At 47.6% G+C, this 17,882-nt stretch overlaps 5 protein-coding genes across 5 annotated transcripts; 3 read left to right on the top strand and 2 right to left on the bottom strand.

Annotated features, from left to right (window-relative positions):
• Positions 1-400: 400 nt before the first annotated feature.
• On the bottom strand, positions 401-1,862 carry BDQ94DRAFT_145859 (putative cysteine dioxygenase Cdo1). Its single transcript, XM_026766715.1, has 5 exons — positions 1,311-1,862; positions 1,144-1,215; positions 927-1,064; positions 771-828; positions 401-697 (listed from the first exon to the last, which is right to left on the bottom strand). The coding sequence occupies exons 1-5, from the start codon at positions 1,569-1,571 to the stop codon at positions 582-584; spliced, it is 645 nt and encodes a 214-aa protein (XP_026624861.1). The 5' UTR covers positions 1,572-1,862; the 3' UTR covers positions 401-581.
• A 334-nt stretch (positions 1,863-2,196) lies between these two features.
• Positions 2,197-4,190, top strand: BDQ94DRAFT_52259 (GTP-binding protein RBG1). Its single transcript, XM_026775965.1, has 7 exons — positions 2,197-2,431; positions 2,494-2,571; positions 2,630-2,666; positions 2,722-2,792; positions 2,848-3,185; positions 3,247-3,603; positions 3,672-4,190. Exons 1-7 carry the CDS (start codon positions 2,389-2,391, stop codon positions 3,855-3,857), a joined length of 1,110 nt encoding a protein of 369 aa, XP_026624860.1. The 5' UTR covers positions 2,197-2,388; the 3' UTR covers positions 3,858-4,190.
• Positions 4,191-13,549: 9,359 nt separating this feature from the next.
• Positions 13,550-14,433, top strand: BDQ94DRAFT_52091 (uncharacterized protein). The gene is made up of 2 exons (XM_026775964.1): positions 13,550-14,224; positions 14,286-14,433. The coding sequence occupies exons 1-2, from the start codon at positions 13,714-13,716 to the stop codon at positions 14,324-14,326; spliced, it is 552 nt and encodes a 183-aa protein (XP_026624859.1). The 5' UTR covers positions 13,550-13,713; the 3' UTR covers positions 14,327-14,433.
• A 1,308-nt stretch (positions 14,434-15,741) lies between these two features.
• On the top strand, positions 15,742-16,817 carry BDQ94DRAFT_52082 (uncharacterized protein). The gene has a single exon (XM_026775962.1). The coding sequence runs from the start codon at positions 15,934-15,936 to the stop codon at positions 16,618-16,620; it is 687 nt and encodes a 228-aa protein (XP_026624858.1). The 5' UTR covers positions 15,742-15,933; the 3' UTR covers positions 16,621-16,817.
• Positions 16,818-16,989: 172 nt separating this feature from the next.
• Positions 16,990-17,612, bottom strand: BDQ94DRAFT_145832 (uncharacterized protein; the record flags this gene model as incomplete). The annotated part of the gene is made up of 1 exon (XM_026766714.1): positions 16,990-17,612. One exon carries the CDS (start codon positions 17,607-17,609, stop codon positions 17,067-17,069), a length of 543 nt encoding a protein of 180 aa, XP_026624857.1. The 3' UTR covers positions 16,990-17,066.
• Between the last annotated feature and the right edge of the window lie 270 nt (positions 17,613-17,882).

Raw genomic sequence — 17,882 nt, 5'->3', positions numbered from 1 at the left:
ATGTATGAATGCGTTGTTTTGAGCATTGATTTACTTGTTTATTCCACAGCAATGCGAGTTCTATCTTTATTTCTTAGCTAGCTGTCTTGTCTCACATCTCTTCTTGTTTTTTTGTGCGAAGCATTGTTATCTTTGCTGCTCTCTTCTTGTTTGTTCCTTCTATACCTTGTCTGGCATTGTACAGTATCTTATTGACCACATGCATATGCATCCAATTGCCGTGTTGTTTCGTTTGCGGATACAAACTGTTACTATGCCATACATTAGGAGCGCATCCTTGTGATTTTGACCTGCTTTGAGTGTTCCAAGACTGAGTTGACGACGGTTACTTTATGTTTATTAATATTGTGGTTTGAGCGAATTGAAAGAGCTATGATTGTGTCATGGGAGTCTTGCGCGCTCTCGCTTCCAGTCAGCAAGTCTTAACCTTCTAAGAATACTATTTACATGCCCTCGTCTAGTCTATTTCATAAACAGCATAAGGCTATCGAACGACAAGACGCCATACAATTGAACGCAATTATCATGCTAGGAATAAGTAGGGGTGGTATAAATAAGAAAAAAACAAACAGTCACTCCAATCAACACCGCTCTCCCCGAACCGAATAAACATGCGACGTTTTGATATGACAGGCCTTGCCGGTCTTATCGTCGAAGATGGAGAAGCCGTGCGTTGCCGCGTTAGGAGGCGTGTATACTTTCAATGAATCACAATATTAGCATGTAATCTCACGTAGAACAGCCATAACGAGAATGATGGCGGAACGTACGATGCAACGATACGGCATAATCATTAGGGTCTGGGTTCGAGATTCGATGAAGGCCCAGCTGTAAAACACGCGACGTTACGCAAAAATTAGCCCTACCTCGCTCAGTGATAGTATGAACCAGTATATTGTTTAAGATGAAGGGACTATTAGACAAACCTTGTCGGACATATACGTAACCTGATTCTCACCGTATATAGTCTCCTTTTTTATTTGCGGTGGAGAGGATTCTCCATTTTGAAGCTTGCCTTGGTCTGGCCAGGCGTAGAGTGTTTCTTTTAGAGAGCCTTTCAGGATCTGCCATTAGGTTGTTTGAATAGTTGGTTAGCTTAGTTCGCAGACGGATAACTTATTCCTAAGGAGAATATGATAGTACCTTCATGACGCAGTGTGCATTAGCGTGATCATGTATTGCGCTTCCCTTTCCTGGACTCCACACCAGAATGAGCTTGAACATAATATGTCAGTACAGATCCTCAATGGCTTTGTCTTTAGGCAACTGTACGAAAGGTGTGTGACGCAAGTAAGATACGAGGAACTCACCAGATTGCTCTTGCCATTGCCCTCGTCGATGAGATTCCTTGTGTAATTCTTTTTCGAGTCCCCCAGCGCAAAGGGGAGCCATTCATTTGGATTCGAGTCATAGCGTTCCATTAAGCGCAGAATGTCCATTGGATCAATGTCATCGGAATCTAGACCCGAGCTCGGACCCAGAGCGTCACTTAGATCTTGGACGAGATTCTCGAACCCATTGTTCGGAGAAGGATTGGGTTTGGAGCAGGGGTCTGTGTTGATGTATGGCATGCTGACTTATGAAAATAAATGCTTTTGTGCTTCTCTTTGGTTCTTGTATGATATAGATAATTTCGGTTATCGGAGGATTCGGAAGGAAGTATAGATGGTGGTAAAGACAGAGTGGAGGGAATGTGTATGGTGTCTTTGAGTGGACAAACTGATCTAGAGCAATGCAGAGAATGATTGTATATCACACAGCATCCATTGAAGCCACTACGAGTCTCCAGCCAATGTAAATGAACGTTGTGAATTGAGTATGGTGGATGTGGGATGATCCCCGATCCCGGCGGAAGGAAAAGCTCTCGCCACAATCGCCGATAAGCGTGGATTGGATGCCTGAACACTTATGCCTGAGGCAGCCTCCCCGCCATGTGACGAAGCAAACGGACAAATGAAGTGGCGGCCACAATTTCAAAGATTGTATCTCCACCATTGCGACTGACATACCGCGAGCGTTTTCGTTCAGGTTCTCACCACGACACCGCTGGAAAGGGTTTCGATCGCTAGGGTGGAAATCCTGCAAATTTAATTATCCCTAATTTTCTTTCTTTTGTCTTGCATAGTCTTATTCTGTACCGTTTGCGAGGGGTGAAACTCGTATAAAACCGCCAAAATGTCGACAACCGTGGAGAAGGTTGGATAACCCGCCACTATTGCTTTATTTTGTTTCTCTTTACTGTTCATATTGAAAGTTAAAATAACAGACTGGATTATGCTGACCGTCTTTGTGTACAAATGTAGATCAAACAAGTCGAGGACGAGGTTCGCGCCGAATGCCCGTTAAAAATATCTTGCGCCGGAATTCGTATACTGATCGGATATTCAGATGGCTCGGACTCAGAAGAACAAGGCGACGGCCTATCACTTGGGTATGGGATATATGGGTTTTGGAGTTGGTTCGAGAGCAGACAGAGCTGATGGCATTGTGCAGGACAGTTGAAGGCCAAGCTTGCTAAGCTGAAGCGAGAGCTGTTGACTCCGACCGGCGGTGGTGGTGGCGGCGGTGGTGGTAAGTGAAGAGTGTCTGTGTCGGTGGATGTGTCAGTTACTGACTATTGGATTGCTAGCTGGCTTCGATGTCGCCCGTACCGGTGTTGCTAGTGTGTATGTCGCAAAACAAGTCTCGAAGGTGTGCGGGTTATATACTGACTCTGGAAAGTGGTTTCATTGGTTTCCCTTCCGTCGGAAAGAGTACCTTGATGAGCAGATTGACTGGCCAGCATTCCGAAGGTTCGTTGCAGGCGAGTCCTAGTTAACGGTATGGTGCTAATGGTGCTTTGTACAGCTGCTGCTTATGAGTTCACGACTTTGACGACTGTCCCTGGTCAAGTGATGTACAACGGTGCTAAGATTCAGATTCTCGATCTTCCTGGTATTATTCAGGGTGCCAAAGATGGTAAGGGTCGTGGTCGACAGGTCATTGCAGTGGCCAAGACCTGCCATCTCATTTTCATCGTGCTCGACGTCAACAAGCCGCTAGTCGACAAGAAGGTCATCGAGAACGAATTGGAGGGCTTTGGTATCCGTATCAACAAGCAGCCGCCCAACATCACTTTCAAGAAGAAGGACAAGGGTGGTATTGCCATCACAAGCACCGTTCCTTTGACGCATATTGATCACGACGTGGGTTTCTGGAATACCAAGTACGTTGACGTGGTGCACTCTGGCTGACTTGAATCATTAGGAAATCAAAGCTGTCATGAGCGAGTACAAGATCTCGTCGGCAGATATTTCCATTAGATGTGACGCAACGATTGATGACCTTATTGATGTTCTTGAAGCTAAGAGTCGGGCTTACATCCCCGTCGTCTATGCCTTGAACAAGATTGATGCTATTACGATTGAGGAGTTGGACTTGCTGTACCGGATACCTAACGCCTGCCCAATCAGTTCTGAGCATGGCTGGAACATCGACGAACTTTTGGAGATGATGTGGGAAAAGCTCAACCTCCGGCGCATTTACACCAAGCCTAAAGGAAAGGCTCCCGATTACACGGCCCCCGTGGTGCTGAGATCACATTCTTGCACGGTCGAGGACTTCGTAAGGCTCCCTCTACCTCGGCAGGCCCGATCACCCTTGTTAGACGGGATCCGCTGACGCGCAATCAGTGTAATTCTATTCACAGGACGATCAAGGACCAGTTCAAGCACGCTATTGTGTATGGTCGCTCCGTGAAGCACCAGCCGCAGCGTGTTGGTCTGTCACACGAGCTGGCAGACGAAGATATCGGTTCGTACTTCTTCTTTAACTTCAACCTCAAACAAGCGATCATTAGGATCTCCGGGGCTAACTAGCGGGGGTGTGAACTGCAGTGTCGATTGTCAAGCGGTAAATGAGTCTTTACTGGAGCGCGAATCCAATCCTTGGAAGGATCCGCTTTTATGAACGGGGCGAGAGCTATGGCGAATCGAAATCGGACTCGAGAGGGAATCGAAATCGGTAGCGGTGTTGGGGCTGCTTCGCCAAGTATCAGGTCCAAGAGGCCCGGCCCTTGTGACATATTTCCGTGAGATGCCATAAGGATTGTGATTGGGGGAAGACGAGGTGCGCACGGGCAGCAAGAAGAAGCTGGCGAACGCCGCCCTGAATTTTCAGCACGATCACTCGTCTGGAAGACGGAAGCCTGGATGGATACCATTGAGTCAGTATGGATTGGATTGCTTCTTTTCTATCTACTACTACTCAAATCTGTGTGATGCGCGATCCTCTTTTAGGAAGGCGAAAGAGGAAAAGAAAAAACAAAAGCGGCTTTGGAGGCAGTGAGTTTTTGTTACGAACGCTGAAAAAAGGGCTGGAATAGGCTACTATTTTCTTTTTTTCCCCCTTCAAATTTGTTCTCCTGGATCAGCGGTACTTAAGTAGTTCTGCCGTTTTTATATTTTCTTTTATTTTTTGTTTCATCCTTTTCCTTCCCCTCTTCTTATTCTTATTTTTATTTTGGAGCGTTTCTTCGATCCATTCATCCTTGGTTGATGTATGGTCGAAGCCGAGTGTCCCGATCCGAGAAAAAGGACCAGTGAAAGAAGGAGAGAAGAGAAGATCGGGGATGTTCTAGATCAAAGGCCCAGACTAGCATTTCCAGTCTCGTAGACCAATCTGAACCAACTAGACTATGTAACCATACTTCCATTTCATGCGCACACAGATCAATCGAGTAACTCTCCAACCACTACTAGTAGTACTACTAAGTTCCGTGCGGAGGGATTTGCTCGCTTACTACTTACGTACTTACTTGCCTTTCAGTTCTTTTTCTTTGAACTGATTTGATTTGATTTGATTCTGATTGATTGATTGACCGCTTCCTTCCTTCCCCTCCTTCCTGGCCCAGGCGCAGTTGTCTCTTTTCTATTAGTAGTAGTAATAATAGTAGTAACCTACAATTTAGGTTCGAGGTCAGCCAACATCCACATCGCTTGGACCAGCCGAACCCAGTCAGGCCTGTGCTTTTTTGACTAGTTAGTTAGTTAGCAATCAAGCAAGCAAGCAAGGAAGCGAAAAAGCAAGAAAGAAAGCACAGCGCACGTCCCTCTATTTTTCCTTTTCCCTTCGTTTATTTTTATTTCTTCTTTCCTATTGCTTCGCTTCAATGGTGTCATTTATGAAGAGGGGGAAGAGGAGCTCTGATTCAGGATAGTACTAGTACTTAGTAAAGATGATCCATGCGCTCCAACGTGTAGTATATACGCACTGTGCACAATTCCCGGTGCTCAGGCAATCTAATCATCATATCACCTGGTTTGTTAGGACCTGCACGTTATGTACGTATGTATGTAGATAGATGGACTGAACACATTTAAGCATTGTTTTTAGTTCTGCTGCGCTGAGATCGGAGTTCATACTTACGGAGCGATCTTATGCGAGGCGAAATTGAATTATCCTAGTTGGGTCTGATCTGATCTAGTCTGGCCATGTGCATATCGAGCTATCTCAATGCTAGGTAGGTAGGGTATGTTATGAGTAGATGGATGTAGCATGGATTGGGCAAGCTCGCTGGGGGTGATTAGGTGGTAGTGATCTAGATTTAGAGACGTAGGACATGTTCGTGGGTAGATAATTAGATGGTGAGCAAGCACAAATCATTATGACTTGAATATCTACGATCTACCAAAGGTATGATTGTGGTGGTGGTGGTGGTGGTGGTGGTGCTGCTGCTGCTGCTATTCTTACCGTTCGCGACCAATTTAGCACTCAGGTGTCAGGTCCAATCAAGATGGAGGATGGGGGTGGCTTTTCTTGGTCCATTCTAAACGAAGGCTCCATTTATACGAGTGGAGGAGTCGGTTGAGGGCCACAATTAGAACGCTTCTGGGGTTAGTTAGTAAGTAAGAAACCTGAGTTCGGTGCGTTCATTCTAGCTAATATGTAGCTAGTTAGTCTACGGGTGGATTGAGAGGGGGGGACATGGTCGGGCACAGTATTTCGTACACTCACTGCCAGGCCAGTCTTCTCAAACCTAGCAGTATCCAGATTGATGCTGTGGTGAATCTTTGATTAGGACTAATTATTGTGGAATAGTAATGCTATGCTCAACTAACTTGGCATTCTAGAGACGCCTCTTGAGCGGTATGAGTAGTTGGATGGTGGAAGTAAGTAGTACCTGACCTTCTGCAGCTAATGGCTGCGCCTGCAGATGCGGACAGGGTCTGGGGTACTTGGAGGAGCACCTCGATAGGACACACTCCAGCAGGGATTATTATAGTAGTAGTGAAGTGTAAGTAGTAGTAGTAAGTAAGTAATGCCGTCTGCCCCCTTCAGCCGAGTCTTCATTTATTTCTTCATTTGCCGGGATGACGTACCTGTCATAACCATACGGTACGATTACCAGGAGAGAGGGGTAAGTACCGATACTTACTTACTATCTAAAGTATACTAGTGAGAGGCGGCGTAATCGGTCAATCATTAGCCATCGTCTAGATACTAACTGTCTAGGCCATGGCGTCAGTGGTTCAGAAATTTTCTCTTGGTTTTTGCGATCTTATCCTTTTCTATCAGCACTGGCAGTTTCTCGGAAATATGGTGAGCTCATCATGGCTATGACTGTCGCGTAAATCCTAAATCAACCCTGGGTTTATTTCAGCACTTACTAAACAGAGTAATTGTTCGACTTCAGATGAGAATGGCTTGATCATCTTACTTACTTACCTACTATCTACTTAGTTAGTGGATTGATCTCTTAATTTCCTTTCAACAATATTGCTGATTATCTCTCTCTCATCGACCGGATAAGTAATTTGGTCAGTGTCTGGCCCCTTGAACCAATAACCGGCTCCAGGCGAGGCTCTTGATAACCGCCTGCTCCATCGATAATGCAGGCTGGAAGTCTTCGTCGGAGTATAGAGTACCCTGTGCATGGCTACTGACAGTTTCTCAAGAAGCGGTCTGCGCGGGCGAGCGGGATGAAGGAAGCTGTCATGACGGGCGGTAATGATTCCCTGCTCATAACAGGACCTCAACTCCTATAAGATCCGGGAAATCCCTCTGCGGTATTACTAATCCTGCGAAGCGGAGCTTGTCCTGCGCCCTGCTCCAAAGTCTGCGTTCATCTGCATATGACGGGCGAGTCACCGTTGCTGTTAGTTAATGCACGACTGCATTTTATTGCGGCGGGCTGGGTGGGGAGGGCAAGGGGAACGGGCTAGGTTGTATACAGAACTTGGTAGCGATGGGGGAGAGAGTGAGACCCCAGCAGGAAATGGTGGGAAAGGAGGGGCAAAACTAGGAACAAAATTAGGGAGGACAAGCCCGAGCTGGAGACACTAAACAGGCTGGAAAGCAAGCGGACAGGGAACCTCAGCCAAGTGGAGCAGTTTAGCATGGCTGATGATGATCATTTCAGCAGATAACCTCCTGCAGTGATGGGGTGCCTTTCTCAACCCCGAGTATCTCCAGAGGGATGATGATTCGTGAACGACGAATTATATTATTCCTATATTATTCTAGCGAATAATGGATAATGCATCCGATAGAAGGGTTATCTTTCCCCCCCTGGTCACTTGCAAGAATACATTGTCTCCTGATGTTGAGATCTGCTCTTCTGCTGCGGCACAGCCTCGACAGACAGGCCGAATGGATGTCTGAAGAAGGCCTTGCCAAGCGTTATGGCTGAAATCTCCCCTGGTTCCCGTGATCCCCAATTCTCAGTACTCCATAATCCAAACGAATTTTTTCTCATCAGATGACCGAAAACGCACCGTCCGACGGACGTTGATTCCCACTGGGAAGTGGAGGCTGCATTGCATCTAAATGCTGCTCCTTCTCCGCCCGTCTCACCTTATTTGCCGGGAATATCACGATGCGAAACGGCCTCGCACAAATGAGCTCTCTTATTATGCCATTTCTCTTCACGGCCATCCAGTCCAAGCAATTTTGCCTTGGATAACGCGGTATCCTCGGCCATCACCATAGCCAATACAACCGTGGTGGCTTGCGCTGGTCAACACACAAAGGAAGCCCCACGGCGATATCGAGGGTTGTTTGATGGATAACGTGAGGAATGGCGCTTGAAGCGGAGAAGGTATTGTAAAGGACAAGGAATCCTTATATCGGTGATCTGAAGACATGGAGGATGGGTAGATGGTATGTTACCTGTTACGGGACCGTAGGGTCTGGTCAGGCAGGCGCGAACTGCACCCGCCAATCTCCACTCCGATGTAGGCCTCAGATCTCTCTCTCTCTTTCTTTCTCTCTCTCTCTTTTAAACAAGTACATACACATACCTCGGCCATTCCCGATCCCACCGCTACATACTCACTAGTCCAGCAGACGCCCGCAACTGTCCACTAGTTACTCATGGTACAACTTGTTCCTCCTTTGTGATGTCATACTCACTGAGACATTTAGTTAGGCATTCGTCGGACTCGGAAGTGTTCCGTTTAGGACGAACCACCCCTCTTCTTGAATCCCACCATGGGCGGTTACGGTGGTAATTAGCAAGGTAGAATGGTGGCACAGCGGTGCACACTGCATGTACCTGGGACATGCTACATTGGAATAAACGAATCCAGTAGAAGCCCCCTTGACTCCTGCAATGGCTTGTGTACCTGACAGATATCTATTATTGGTCTGGTAAACCGGTAAGGCTACCATAAGATGGTGCCTCATTCGGTGCCTGTCGTCGCACACCCCGGCCCGTCCCCGGCCATTTCCCCTTCCGACCTCCTCCTCTACTACAACTTACTAAATACCCTGGTCCATGCGAGGCCCTGTAGCTGAGCGGATCATTGGATTCAGCCAGTAAACGTTCTGCTCTAAGCGCCTTCTCCAGCAGCTGCTGGCCTCTACTATGACCTCAATGCTTCTTGTGCGTTATTTCCTTCTCTCCTCTCTTCCATTTCCCACTCCAGCTTTTTTGGGAGGGGGCGAAGCGCAACATCTTGAAAATTGGACTGGCCAGGCAGAAGCGAGTCAAAAAAACCTTGCGTGTATAGAGTATATGTGAGTTTCATTGGCATACATCAGTGGTGATAGCATACCTCCCTCCACAGGAAGCGTACACTGGAGTGTCGCTTTATATGGTAACGTCTCATAAATACCAAATTACCGGCTTCTCTGATTCGCAGATACAAGCAGATCATCTGTTGGACATTCGGCTGTGCTGCTACGCACGGAAAGTGGCAACGACCTTCGAAACAGATGGCTTCATGGTAATAATATCCGTTGTCTCAATGGGCATTGCTTGCAATCGAAAATCAAACCTTTCCCCCCCCCCCCTCATATTTCAACCTCATTGTCCCATTGAATACTTTCATCTTACAGACACATATAACCTTATTATCATAATAGCACTATGACTTCCTGTCTACACAACAAGGCCCTTCGTCCACCGTCACTTAATCTAATTTCATATATATCACACCGTGACGGATAGTTAAGGCTTGACTGCACGGGAAATGTATTACATACAATCACTTAGTACCTGACTCACGACAGCAGCCTCGTGGCCATCCACCCAAGCGGGGCGGATTGGCAACGGAAGATGCAGCCAGAAATGATCCCAGATCAGTCTCACATCCCTAGAGAGTACAGCATACGTACCTACATAACGTTTGATACCAAAAGACTGAATACGGGGAACTCTTAGCCCCTAGTACTATTTGGGCACTATTGAAGCCCCAGTAAGGCTGCACTTGCATGTAGACCTGTCGCGTTCCGCTCAGGGCACCCAAGTCGCACGGCCAGAGGATCGAAGTGAAATGCAGTACCTTTTTTTCTCCCCCTCATCTAATCAGTACCTGGCCAGACTGTGTTGGAAGATGAGATATGCTGTTTTAGCGGACATTTGGGGGGCAGGAGGAAGAGGAGGGGGGGCGCACTTTGACAGGAAGTTAAATCTAACCGACCGACTCCGACTCCGACTCCTAGGGAGTCAGACAAGTAAGGCTAAAAGCTTGCAATGATTCGCAGTGGCCAGAAAGTTACACCGGACCTAGGAAAAGTTTTACCCTCGAATGATCAATGGCCGATCACTATCTTCACGTTCAAGGCGGGTAGGTAAGCATGGCCCAATGCGTCGAAACTCATCCGCCCAATCCATCCCCTTTGTTACTCGCACCAACGGAGCCCCCCCGTGCCTGATTTAATTCCAACTTTTTGCTATATTCCCATCCCAAGAATCTTCTTTGCCTTTGCATCGCTTCCAGAAGACCAACGACAGCCCCTCTTCAGTCCACTCCTGCCATCCTCTCTGGGTTACAACCTGTGCGACGATTTGCATTGCTTACTTAGGTTGTCGGCCCGGAGTGGACCGCAGCGGGTCCCAGGTGGACCGTGGGGTCCTAGCTCTAGGACCTCATGCTGGTTTGAACTTCAGTCGTGCTAAAAGGAACCGACTCTCTCTGACTAGAACTATCCGGTCTGTGCACGTTCTGATAGGGGGAGCCCGGATTTCAACCCTGGTCAACCCCCATGTTAGCATGGCAGGCAAAATAAATTGAAATCGATCTGCCGCTTCTCATTCGTCCATATAATCTTCTAACGATATTTTCTCGTGACAAAGTACTATGCAGATCGCATTTACTCGCTGATGACTGGCTGCTGGCATGGGCGTCAACTATTGGTGAGCAGGCCCGAGTCACTTCCAAGCAGAGAAAAGGAAAAAGAAAAAAATAATGTTGTTACATTGTAACCATGATTGAATAATCATTATTCAGCCGGATTGCGCTAAGCACTAGGAGAGCGAGGGAAATATACGGAGTCCTCAGATGTGAAGTCTATTATGCCATGGACGGAAACTCGGCGTCGGAATCATATTCTGACAGCCTCCCTAATACCAGTAAGGTAACAAAAACTGCTTCCGAAAGTGGCAGTCTAGCTCAACCAGCTGCACCACTCAGGCCTCATCGCCTTTAGTCTCCTTGAAAGATCGACCGCTTTTTGCCGGTGTCAATATTTTCATATTTTCTCTCTTTTCCGATATTTTCCCCCCTTCCCTTTTCTTACTTTTTTTGTCAATTTCATTTCCTTTCTCTCCCTTCTCCCCCCTCCTCCCTCCCAGGCTACTTACTAACTACTCACTATCTCCTGATGACCTGTTAGTACTTCTACATCTCTAGTGACCTTCCCCTCATCTCATGCGACCACCCCCCTTGTCTCCACCCTCTTCAGTCAGATCTGACATTCGGTCAACGCCACAAAACGACAAGGGCCGGTCAGTGCTGGGAATTGAAAAAATCCCACTTATCATCCCGGGAAGTATCTCCAGTAGGAAACCGTTGGGATTTCGCCGCTTGATCATGAGCGACATTCCAGTATATTTTCGAAGTTCTTTCTTTGTCCGCAAGCATGTCATGCGGGCATTTAGGTTCAGCGGTTTATCGATCCGTTCCCCGTTCCGTCAATTGAACCTTGGTTTGCCCTCGAGGGTTCCTCTCGATTGTCCATAACTTTGGTCCGAGGCCGATCCCATCATCTATTTGATGGTGCATGACCCACTCACATCTCTCTTCTTCCAACTTGCGGGATATATTGCTTTGAGAATGACTGTTCTACAGAATCAAAGGAAGATAAACGCGCATCATTCATACAAATAAACTAAGTAGAGGCGAGACAAGCCAACAGTGGACAGAAAGAAAAAAAGAAAGCAGAGAACAAGAAGATAGATAGGTCGAGAAATAATGTTTCAAAGCAAACTATACTCATTAGGATTGTAAAGAAGAAGGACAGGCAACTTACAGAAAGAAAGAAGACATAGACAAGAGAAAGGAATGACAAAAAAGGTTATTTGTCTATTCTCGTAGTTGACCTATCCCTTTCATCCATCCACCGTTCAATTGCCCTTTTTGAATTATCAACGACATTATGCTTACCATGTTCTGCTGCTCCACTCGAAATCGGGTACGGTCTCTACCCAATGCCCTCTGAGTGATCTCGACTAACCAGGTATATACCACGCTAGGCCAACGGTCATTGGTGTACTTGACCGCCAGTGTAACATCAGGAAGAAAAGGAAAATCTCTGCGGTGGGAGGAGAAGACACCTCCATCATAATGTCATCTTGTCAAGCTCAAGGAGCCTGCTGCTACTTACTTACTTTGTCTGATTGCTAGGAACGGACCATTCGCAACCACGATACGAGCCGTCATGCACCATACAGGATGCTGACCCGAAGTGGTACGAGGCCTTACCATGCGCCTTTAGCGGTATTTGGACCCAAAATCAGATCCCTGCTGGTCAATCTAGATCCCTGCCAATCAGCGGCAGTTCCCCCACCCATCACCTGGTTGGGGTTTAGCGTGCCTGCCTTTACTATTCGATTTCGCGGCCCAATCGTCGTGCAAGACCTGCGTCTTTTAATTTATTTATTATTATTATTTTTTAATTTCTTATTTTCTAATTTATTTATTTTATTTTAATTTTCTTTTATTTTCTTTTTTTATTTTATTTCCCCCCTACCCTTCCAATTTATTTTTTAATTTTCTCACAGCTCCAGGTTTCCTCGCTATCTGAAAATCTGGATGTATCGCATCGTCGGCGGCGGCCTCGTGTCTGGCTGTCCGTAATAATCTCCTTGGATAGATCTGATAGGTTAGGTATCAACGAACCGGGGATCCCCCTCCTCAAATCGGTCGGATCCAGCCCTTCGATGTATCTCAGTAACTTAGTAGTACTTAGTTTCCCGTAGGAGGTCCTATCTATCTGTATCGATTCTCATCGGCTGATGCAGAACAGGAAGCAGGTTACCTAGAGAGCATTCATGACCGACTAGTACTAGTAATCCCCAGTAAGGACATCTGTACGGAGGATACCGACTGATCTACCAGCTAAAACCTGAAGTAGTAGGAGTAAGTATACCACGAATACGCTTCAGGTACATTCCTCTTAGTTAGTATTCCGTACTGCACAAACCTACTACATCCATGCATTGGGGGTATTACTATATCTACTACTTGCTACTTACTTACTTTACCTTCCATACCTACTACAACCACTGCTGCTAGTATACTACTACTACTGCTTTCTCCGCCCAGTTTCGTCCGTGAACTGACGTACCTCCCGTACCTTACCTTTACCTCCATCTGCTAGTCGTTGTTTCCTTCTCCAATTGATTCTCTTCCTTCCCTGATCGTCCCTGTGCCGGTGGCCTGGCCTGTCCCTTTTTTAAACTCCAGGCTTTACCCACCCGCCGCACTTCCTCCCACCCCTCCCCATAATAAGACGACCCGCCTCTCCATTTTTCCGTCTTTTCCCCTTGTACAGCAAAAGACCGTCTCCAAGCTTGCTGCAGGTGTCTGGTATGCGCTACTCTGGGAACCTTTCCGAACTACGAGTGTGAAGGAGATTTGCTCCCGAGGATCTTCGCTTTCCATTCGCTCCAGTTGATGCATGCGAGCGCCTCAGCTTCCGTAATCGCACCATCCTCCCTCGTCTATCATCCGTTCAAGCTCGAACATGCGTCTGCCTACCTTGTCTTGGCCTTAAGCTGTCCATCGTTACTGGACACTACCTTTCATTGCTTATTCCGCCTGTCTATCAATTCCCAATTCACCCGATTTCGGTCTTTATAATCTTTATAGTGCGCCGATAGACTGTCCTCGTCGGGCACTGACTTCGGTGCAACCATTACCACCACTCACGACAATTGTGATATCACTACCCCTCCTAGTCTCTCATCCTCCATATACAACCTCCACGCCTGGGGCTAGCTCGCCAGACATGGACACAGAGAGCAGCCATGCGCAGGAACATGATTTCGCGCAAACTTCCTGGCTTGATATAGGTGGATTCAGTCCCTCCGAGCAATCTCCAACGCTGGATTATCAAGCATTTGGATACGGAGTCGTACCACTAGACCCGTCCTATGGCGTCGATATCCCTCCACCTTATGAGACATTACCAATAGCCATGCCTCCACCCCCGAGTTCCTGGCCTAGTATGCTTTCGAATCAAGGGCCGTTCCCAGAACCGGGCATGCCAGCTGTACCCTTGATGCAGGCACCACCCACACTTGCCCCAGTGCCAACCATTCCAGCAATCCCTCGCAAGGCTTCCACTAGCAAGGCATCTACCGGCAAGTCGAGCACCGGCAAATCATCCACCGGCAAGTCGTCCAGTGGAAAGTCGAATAGCAACCCAACGCCACGCAGGACTCTCACGGATGAAGACCGTCGGCGGATGTGTCTTTATCACGAGGAGAATAAGACAGCCAAGCAAACAGACATTGGAGGTAAAGCGTTCTCTGATCCCACTGAGGGAAGATTCTTCAGACTAATCAGTGCGATTTGCAGCATTATTCGGTGTCGAGAGAAGGTATATTTATTCTTCTTGAATCCCCATCTCCCCGGATACTCGTCTAACTGACATTGTTTTCTGTTCAAAGTACTGTTTCAAAGGTCCTGCGGCAGAAAGATAAGTATCTTAATCCGGACGATGGCAGTCGATCTCCTATCAAAAGGGCCAAAGGAAGAGTCCCAGATATCGAGAAGGCTTTGTCTAATTGGGCACGGAACTACCAAAAACAGGGCTATCCGTTGAACGATGAGATGATACGTGAGAAGGCCCTTTTCTTTGCTAGTACTTGTGGCAGTTCAGACGGCAAGGAGAAGGTGCTCAGTACAAGTTGGTTGGAGAAATTTAAACGCAAGTATAACTTGATGGGTGCAAGGAATCGCAAGGGCTCCTGGACCAGCACAAAGAGCGAATCGGATAGCCCTACTTGTTTAAGCATTGATTCAGCACTGGCATCTGCCGTCCAGTCGCCCACGTTGCTCTCGCCTACATCCCCAACAGGCTTTCTGTCACCATTGCCATTATCGCCCGTCCAGAGCAATGAGAACATCAGGGGCGAGCTTGTTCAGAGTCTCGCAGAAATTGCCAGTGACTATCAACACACGCATACCAAGAGTACAACATCGCTGGACACAACATGCTCTTTCTCTGCTGGGCTCACCAGCCCGACATCCACTTTCGTGACGGAAAGTCCATTCACTCCTACTAGCCAGTCTCTTGGTTCATCCGCGGACGGCAATTCCACCAGACCACGCAGCCAAACATTTCCGCTCAGTTCGTCTGACCCGAGTCTTATGGCCACTGACGAAAACTCCGAGCATTTGACAAAAGCCGCACTACGACAGGCACTCTCAGTCTCAGAACATCAATCTCCCCCTGACGACCATCACGACCAGAAAATTCTCCCAGCGCTTGACACGTCGGCGAATACAATCAAACGCAATCGCAGCAATCCGGAGTTTAAAGCCAAGTCCATATACCCACCGTTGTTCTCAAAGTCTAACACTGTGTCTCCAGTTAGCTCCCCGGGTTCGCCAACCCAGGATGAAGCTAGGAGAGCACTAGAACTTGTGATGAACTACTTTAAACAGCAGCCTTCAGGACTTGGGGCAGACGATTACATGACAATTGGGAAGCTGATGGAAAGGCTTGAGCTCGCCAAGGCACAGCAAGTGACACTCCCAGGAGGCCTCACTCGAATCGACGAACACGATGATTCGCCACAACTGAACAGGAAGAGAAGTATCCACAGTCTTGGCTAGACGGTCTTTGCTTGCCAGCTGATCTCCCGAACCATGGCATCATATACGGGTACTGACTACTTGTGATCGCTAACTTTGGCATATTATTCTACTTATTTCCTTTGGTGTTTCTCTGATGTTCTTTTCTTTTATACCACATAGGACTTTTTAACCGGGCGGTATTCTGCTTTAACATTGCATTTTCATGCCAGATCGAACAATCTTCTGTCAGTCAGCGGCTCTGCCATATTGTCGAAGCCTTGAGAAAAATTTCTTTTGTTGTTGATACACCGCGCGAGGGCAACCTCAAATATCCGGTCTGGAGGGAAGGAAACCCAGTTACTTGATCCTGTTCACAGGATCTTATGGTGTTGAGAGGAGTGTCACATTGGAATACGGTCTTGGGATGTTTGTTCAATGCTTCTTCCACTATTTGGCTCACATACTTTTGTCTCGAGACGAGCATATTATCCAGAACTTACCCGCTCGCGCGGATTTACCTGCATTTGCATTATTTGTGTGTCTCTGTTCTGTGCCTGTCTTTGCTTACTTTCCTCTGTTCATTGAACATCGTTGGAACTCTTTGTGCATTAACCTGATGTGCGTTGATAGGGCTGCCAGCCGGGTTAAACTCAACTGGCAAACAACCTGGAAGGCTCGTGATCATACGGTTTTACAGACTAATTGTGGCTTTTTCTTTTCCCCTCTTTACTTCCCTTTTCCTATTTGTCCTCGCTTTAGTGATTATCTTTATTTCTTTACACCGCATTCTGCGCTATTCCCACCAACTAATACCTTGTTTGATCCTCCCCCCGGTCTTTTATGCGCTGTCTCTGGGGAGGTGGGCTGGCCTGATTCGACAGATAAGGTACCCATCCATAAGGGACCCTGTCAGGTCCTGCCTTCGGCCTGCCAGCAACCGGGATTTCCTTTCCCCCCGCTAGCACGCCTGGATCGGGAGGCCTTGTCATTCGTTGACTCTTCTGCAGGTTTGCCTCGTTTCTTTTTTGACGTTCGGTCCAGGCAGGATGGCATTTTTGTACCATCCCGGTACTTGACCTGCTTGCCTGTCCATGCCGGCATGTGTTTGTAACCATTACATATCATACTACTATTATCTACTATGCTGTCTCTTTTTGGTGATCTCTCATCATGTCCAATGGTGTATTGTTACTACTACGTGACGCCTTTGGATTCATGCCATTGGTGGGTGGGGTCGAGAAAAAAAAAAGACCTTTTGCAACGCCTGTATTCTGGGGCATGCACGAGGATTGAGCTAAGGGAACTGTTTACTTCGACTTAGTTTGGGCCCACCCCTTTTTCTTGTGGCACGCCCTAGTTGACTCCATGAGCCACCACCCCATGGGCACGTGGTATTAAGAGGGTTACATACCGCTCAACTGAGTGGCTTTAGCACTACTTGCCTACGGCATTGCGACGAGAAAGGTTCTTATGCGATATTGGTATCATTAACATTATTATCCTAGGGGAATATCTCGATGTAGCGAACACCACTACCCCGCGTACACTGTACACCGTCTATGAGCCCGCATGGGTAGGTGGAGTCAAATTCGAGGCCAGGGGTACCCCCCTGTCCTCCATTAGCTCGGCGATGCTGCGCTCAGACAACTCCGGAAGGAGCTTTGTGAGAATGGCTTCTATGATGGAATATATTAAATGCTTATTGCAATAATCATCGGCAAAGAGGTCGAGAATCTCCTCAATGGCAGCGAGTAGGAGTGACTCTTCGTGGCCGCAATCTGCGGGTGAGACAGTCGATGACGCCTGAGGAGAGTCGAGCCAGGGCGATTCAGATTCATCGGAGCTATTCAGTCGCCCTCGGTGTCGGGACGGCGGGTTGTGCTCGATAGGAGCAGACGGGACACCAAAGAAACGACGTGCGATTGGGCGAGGAAGCCGGGAGAGAATGCTGGTCGCACAGCGTCGCTTGATAGAAGCGACGTCGGGCGTGGAAGGCTGCGGATCCGGCGATAAGGGCGCTGTCGCGGAGACACCAGACGAGGAAACACTACTGCAAGCGTCACTTGCGCCAGCGGCGTCGTTAACAGACCCTTTCACCATAGGAGATGCTGGAGGCTGCACGGACAGCTGCGGCGCCGAAGCCGCGGCGCGACCATCTACCGCTGTGGACGCTGGCCGGGCGTTCAAAGGAAAGAGCGCGGCCCTAGTCGCCAGAAGCAGGTTTGGAAAAAGAGCGGGGGTCAGGACATGATCGCGGATGGTCTCGTGAAGGAACCTAGTGGAGATGAAAAAAAAAAAAAACGTAAGACAAAAAAAAAAAAAAAAAAAAAAAAAAAAAAAAAAAAAAAAAAAAAAAAAAAAAAAAAAAAAAAA

Source organism: Aspergillus welwitschiae, assembly GCF_003344945.1.
Source record: "Aspergillus welwitschiae strain CBS 139.54b unplaced genomic scaffold BDQ94scaffold_21, whole genome shotgun sequence".
In the NCBI taxonomy this organism is placed as follows: Eukaryota; Fungi; Ascomycota; class Eurotiomycetes; order Eurotiales; family Aspergillaceae; genus Aspergillus; species Aspergillus welwitschiae.
This window is presented reverse-complemented; position numbering and strand designations above follow the sequence as displayed.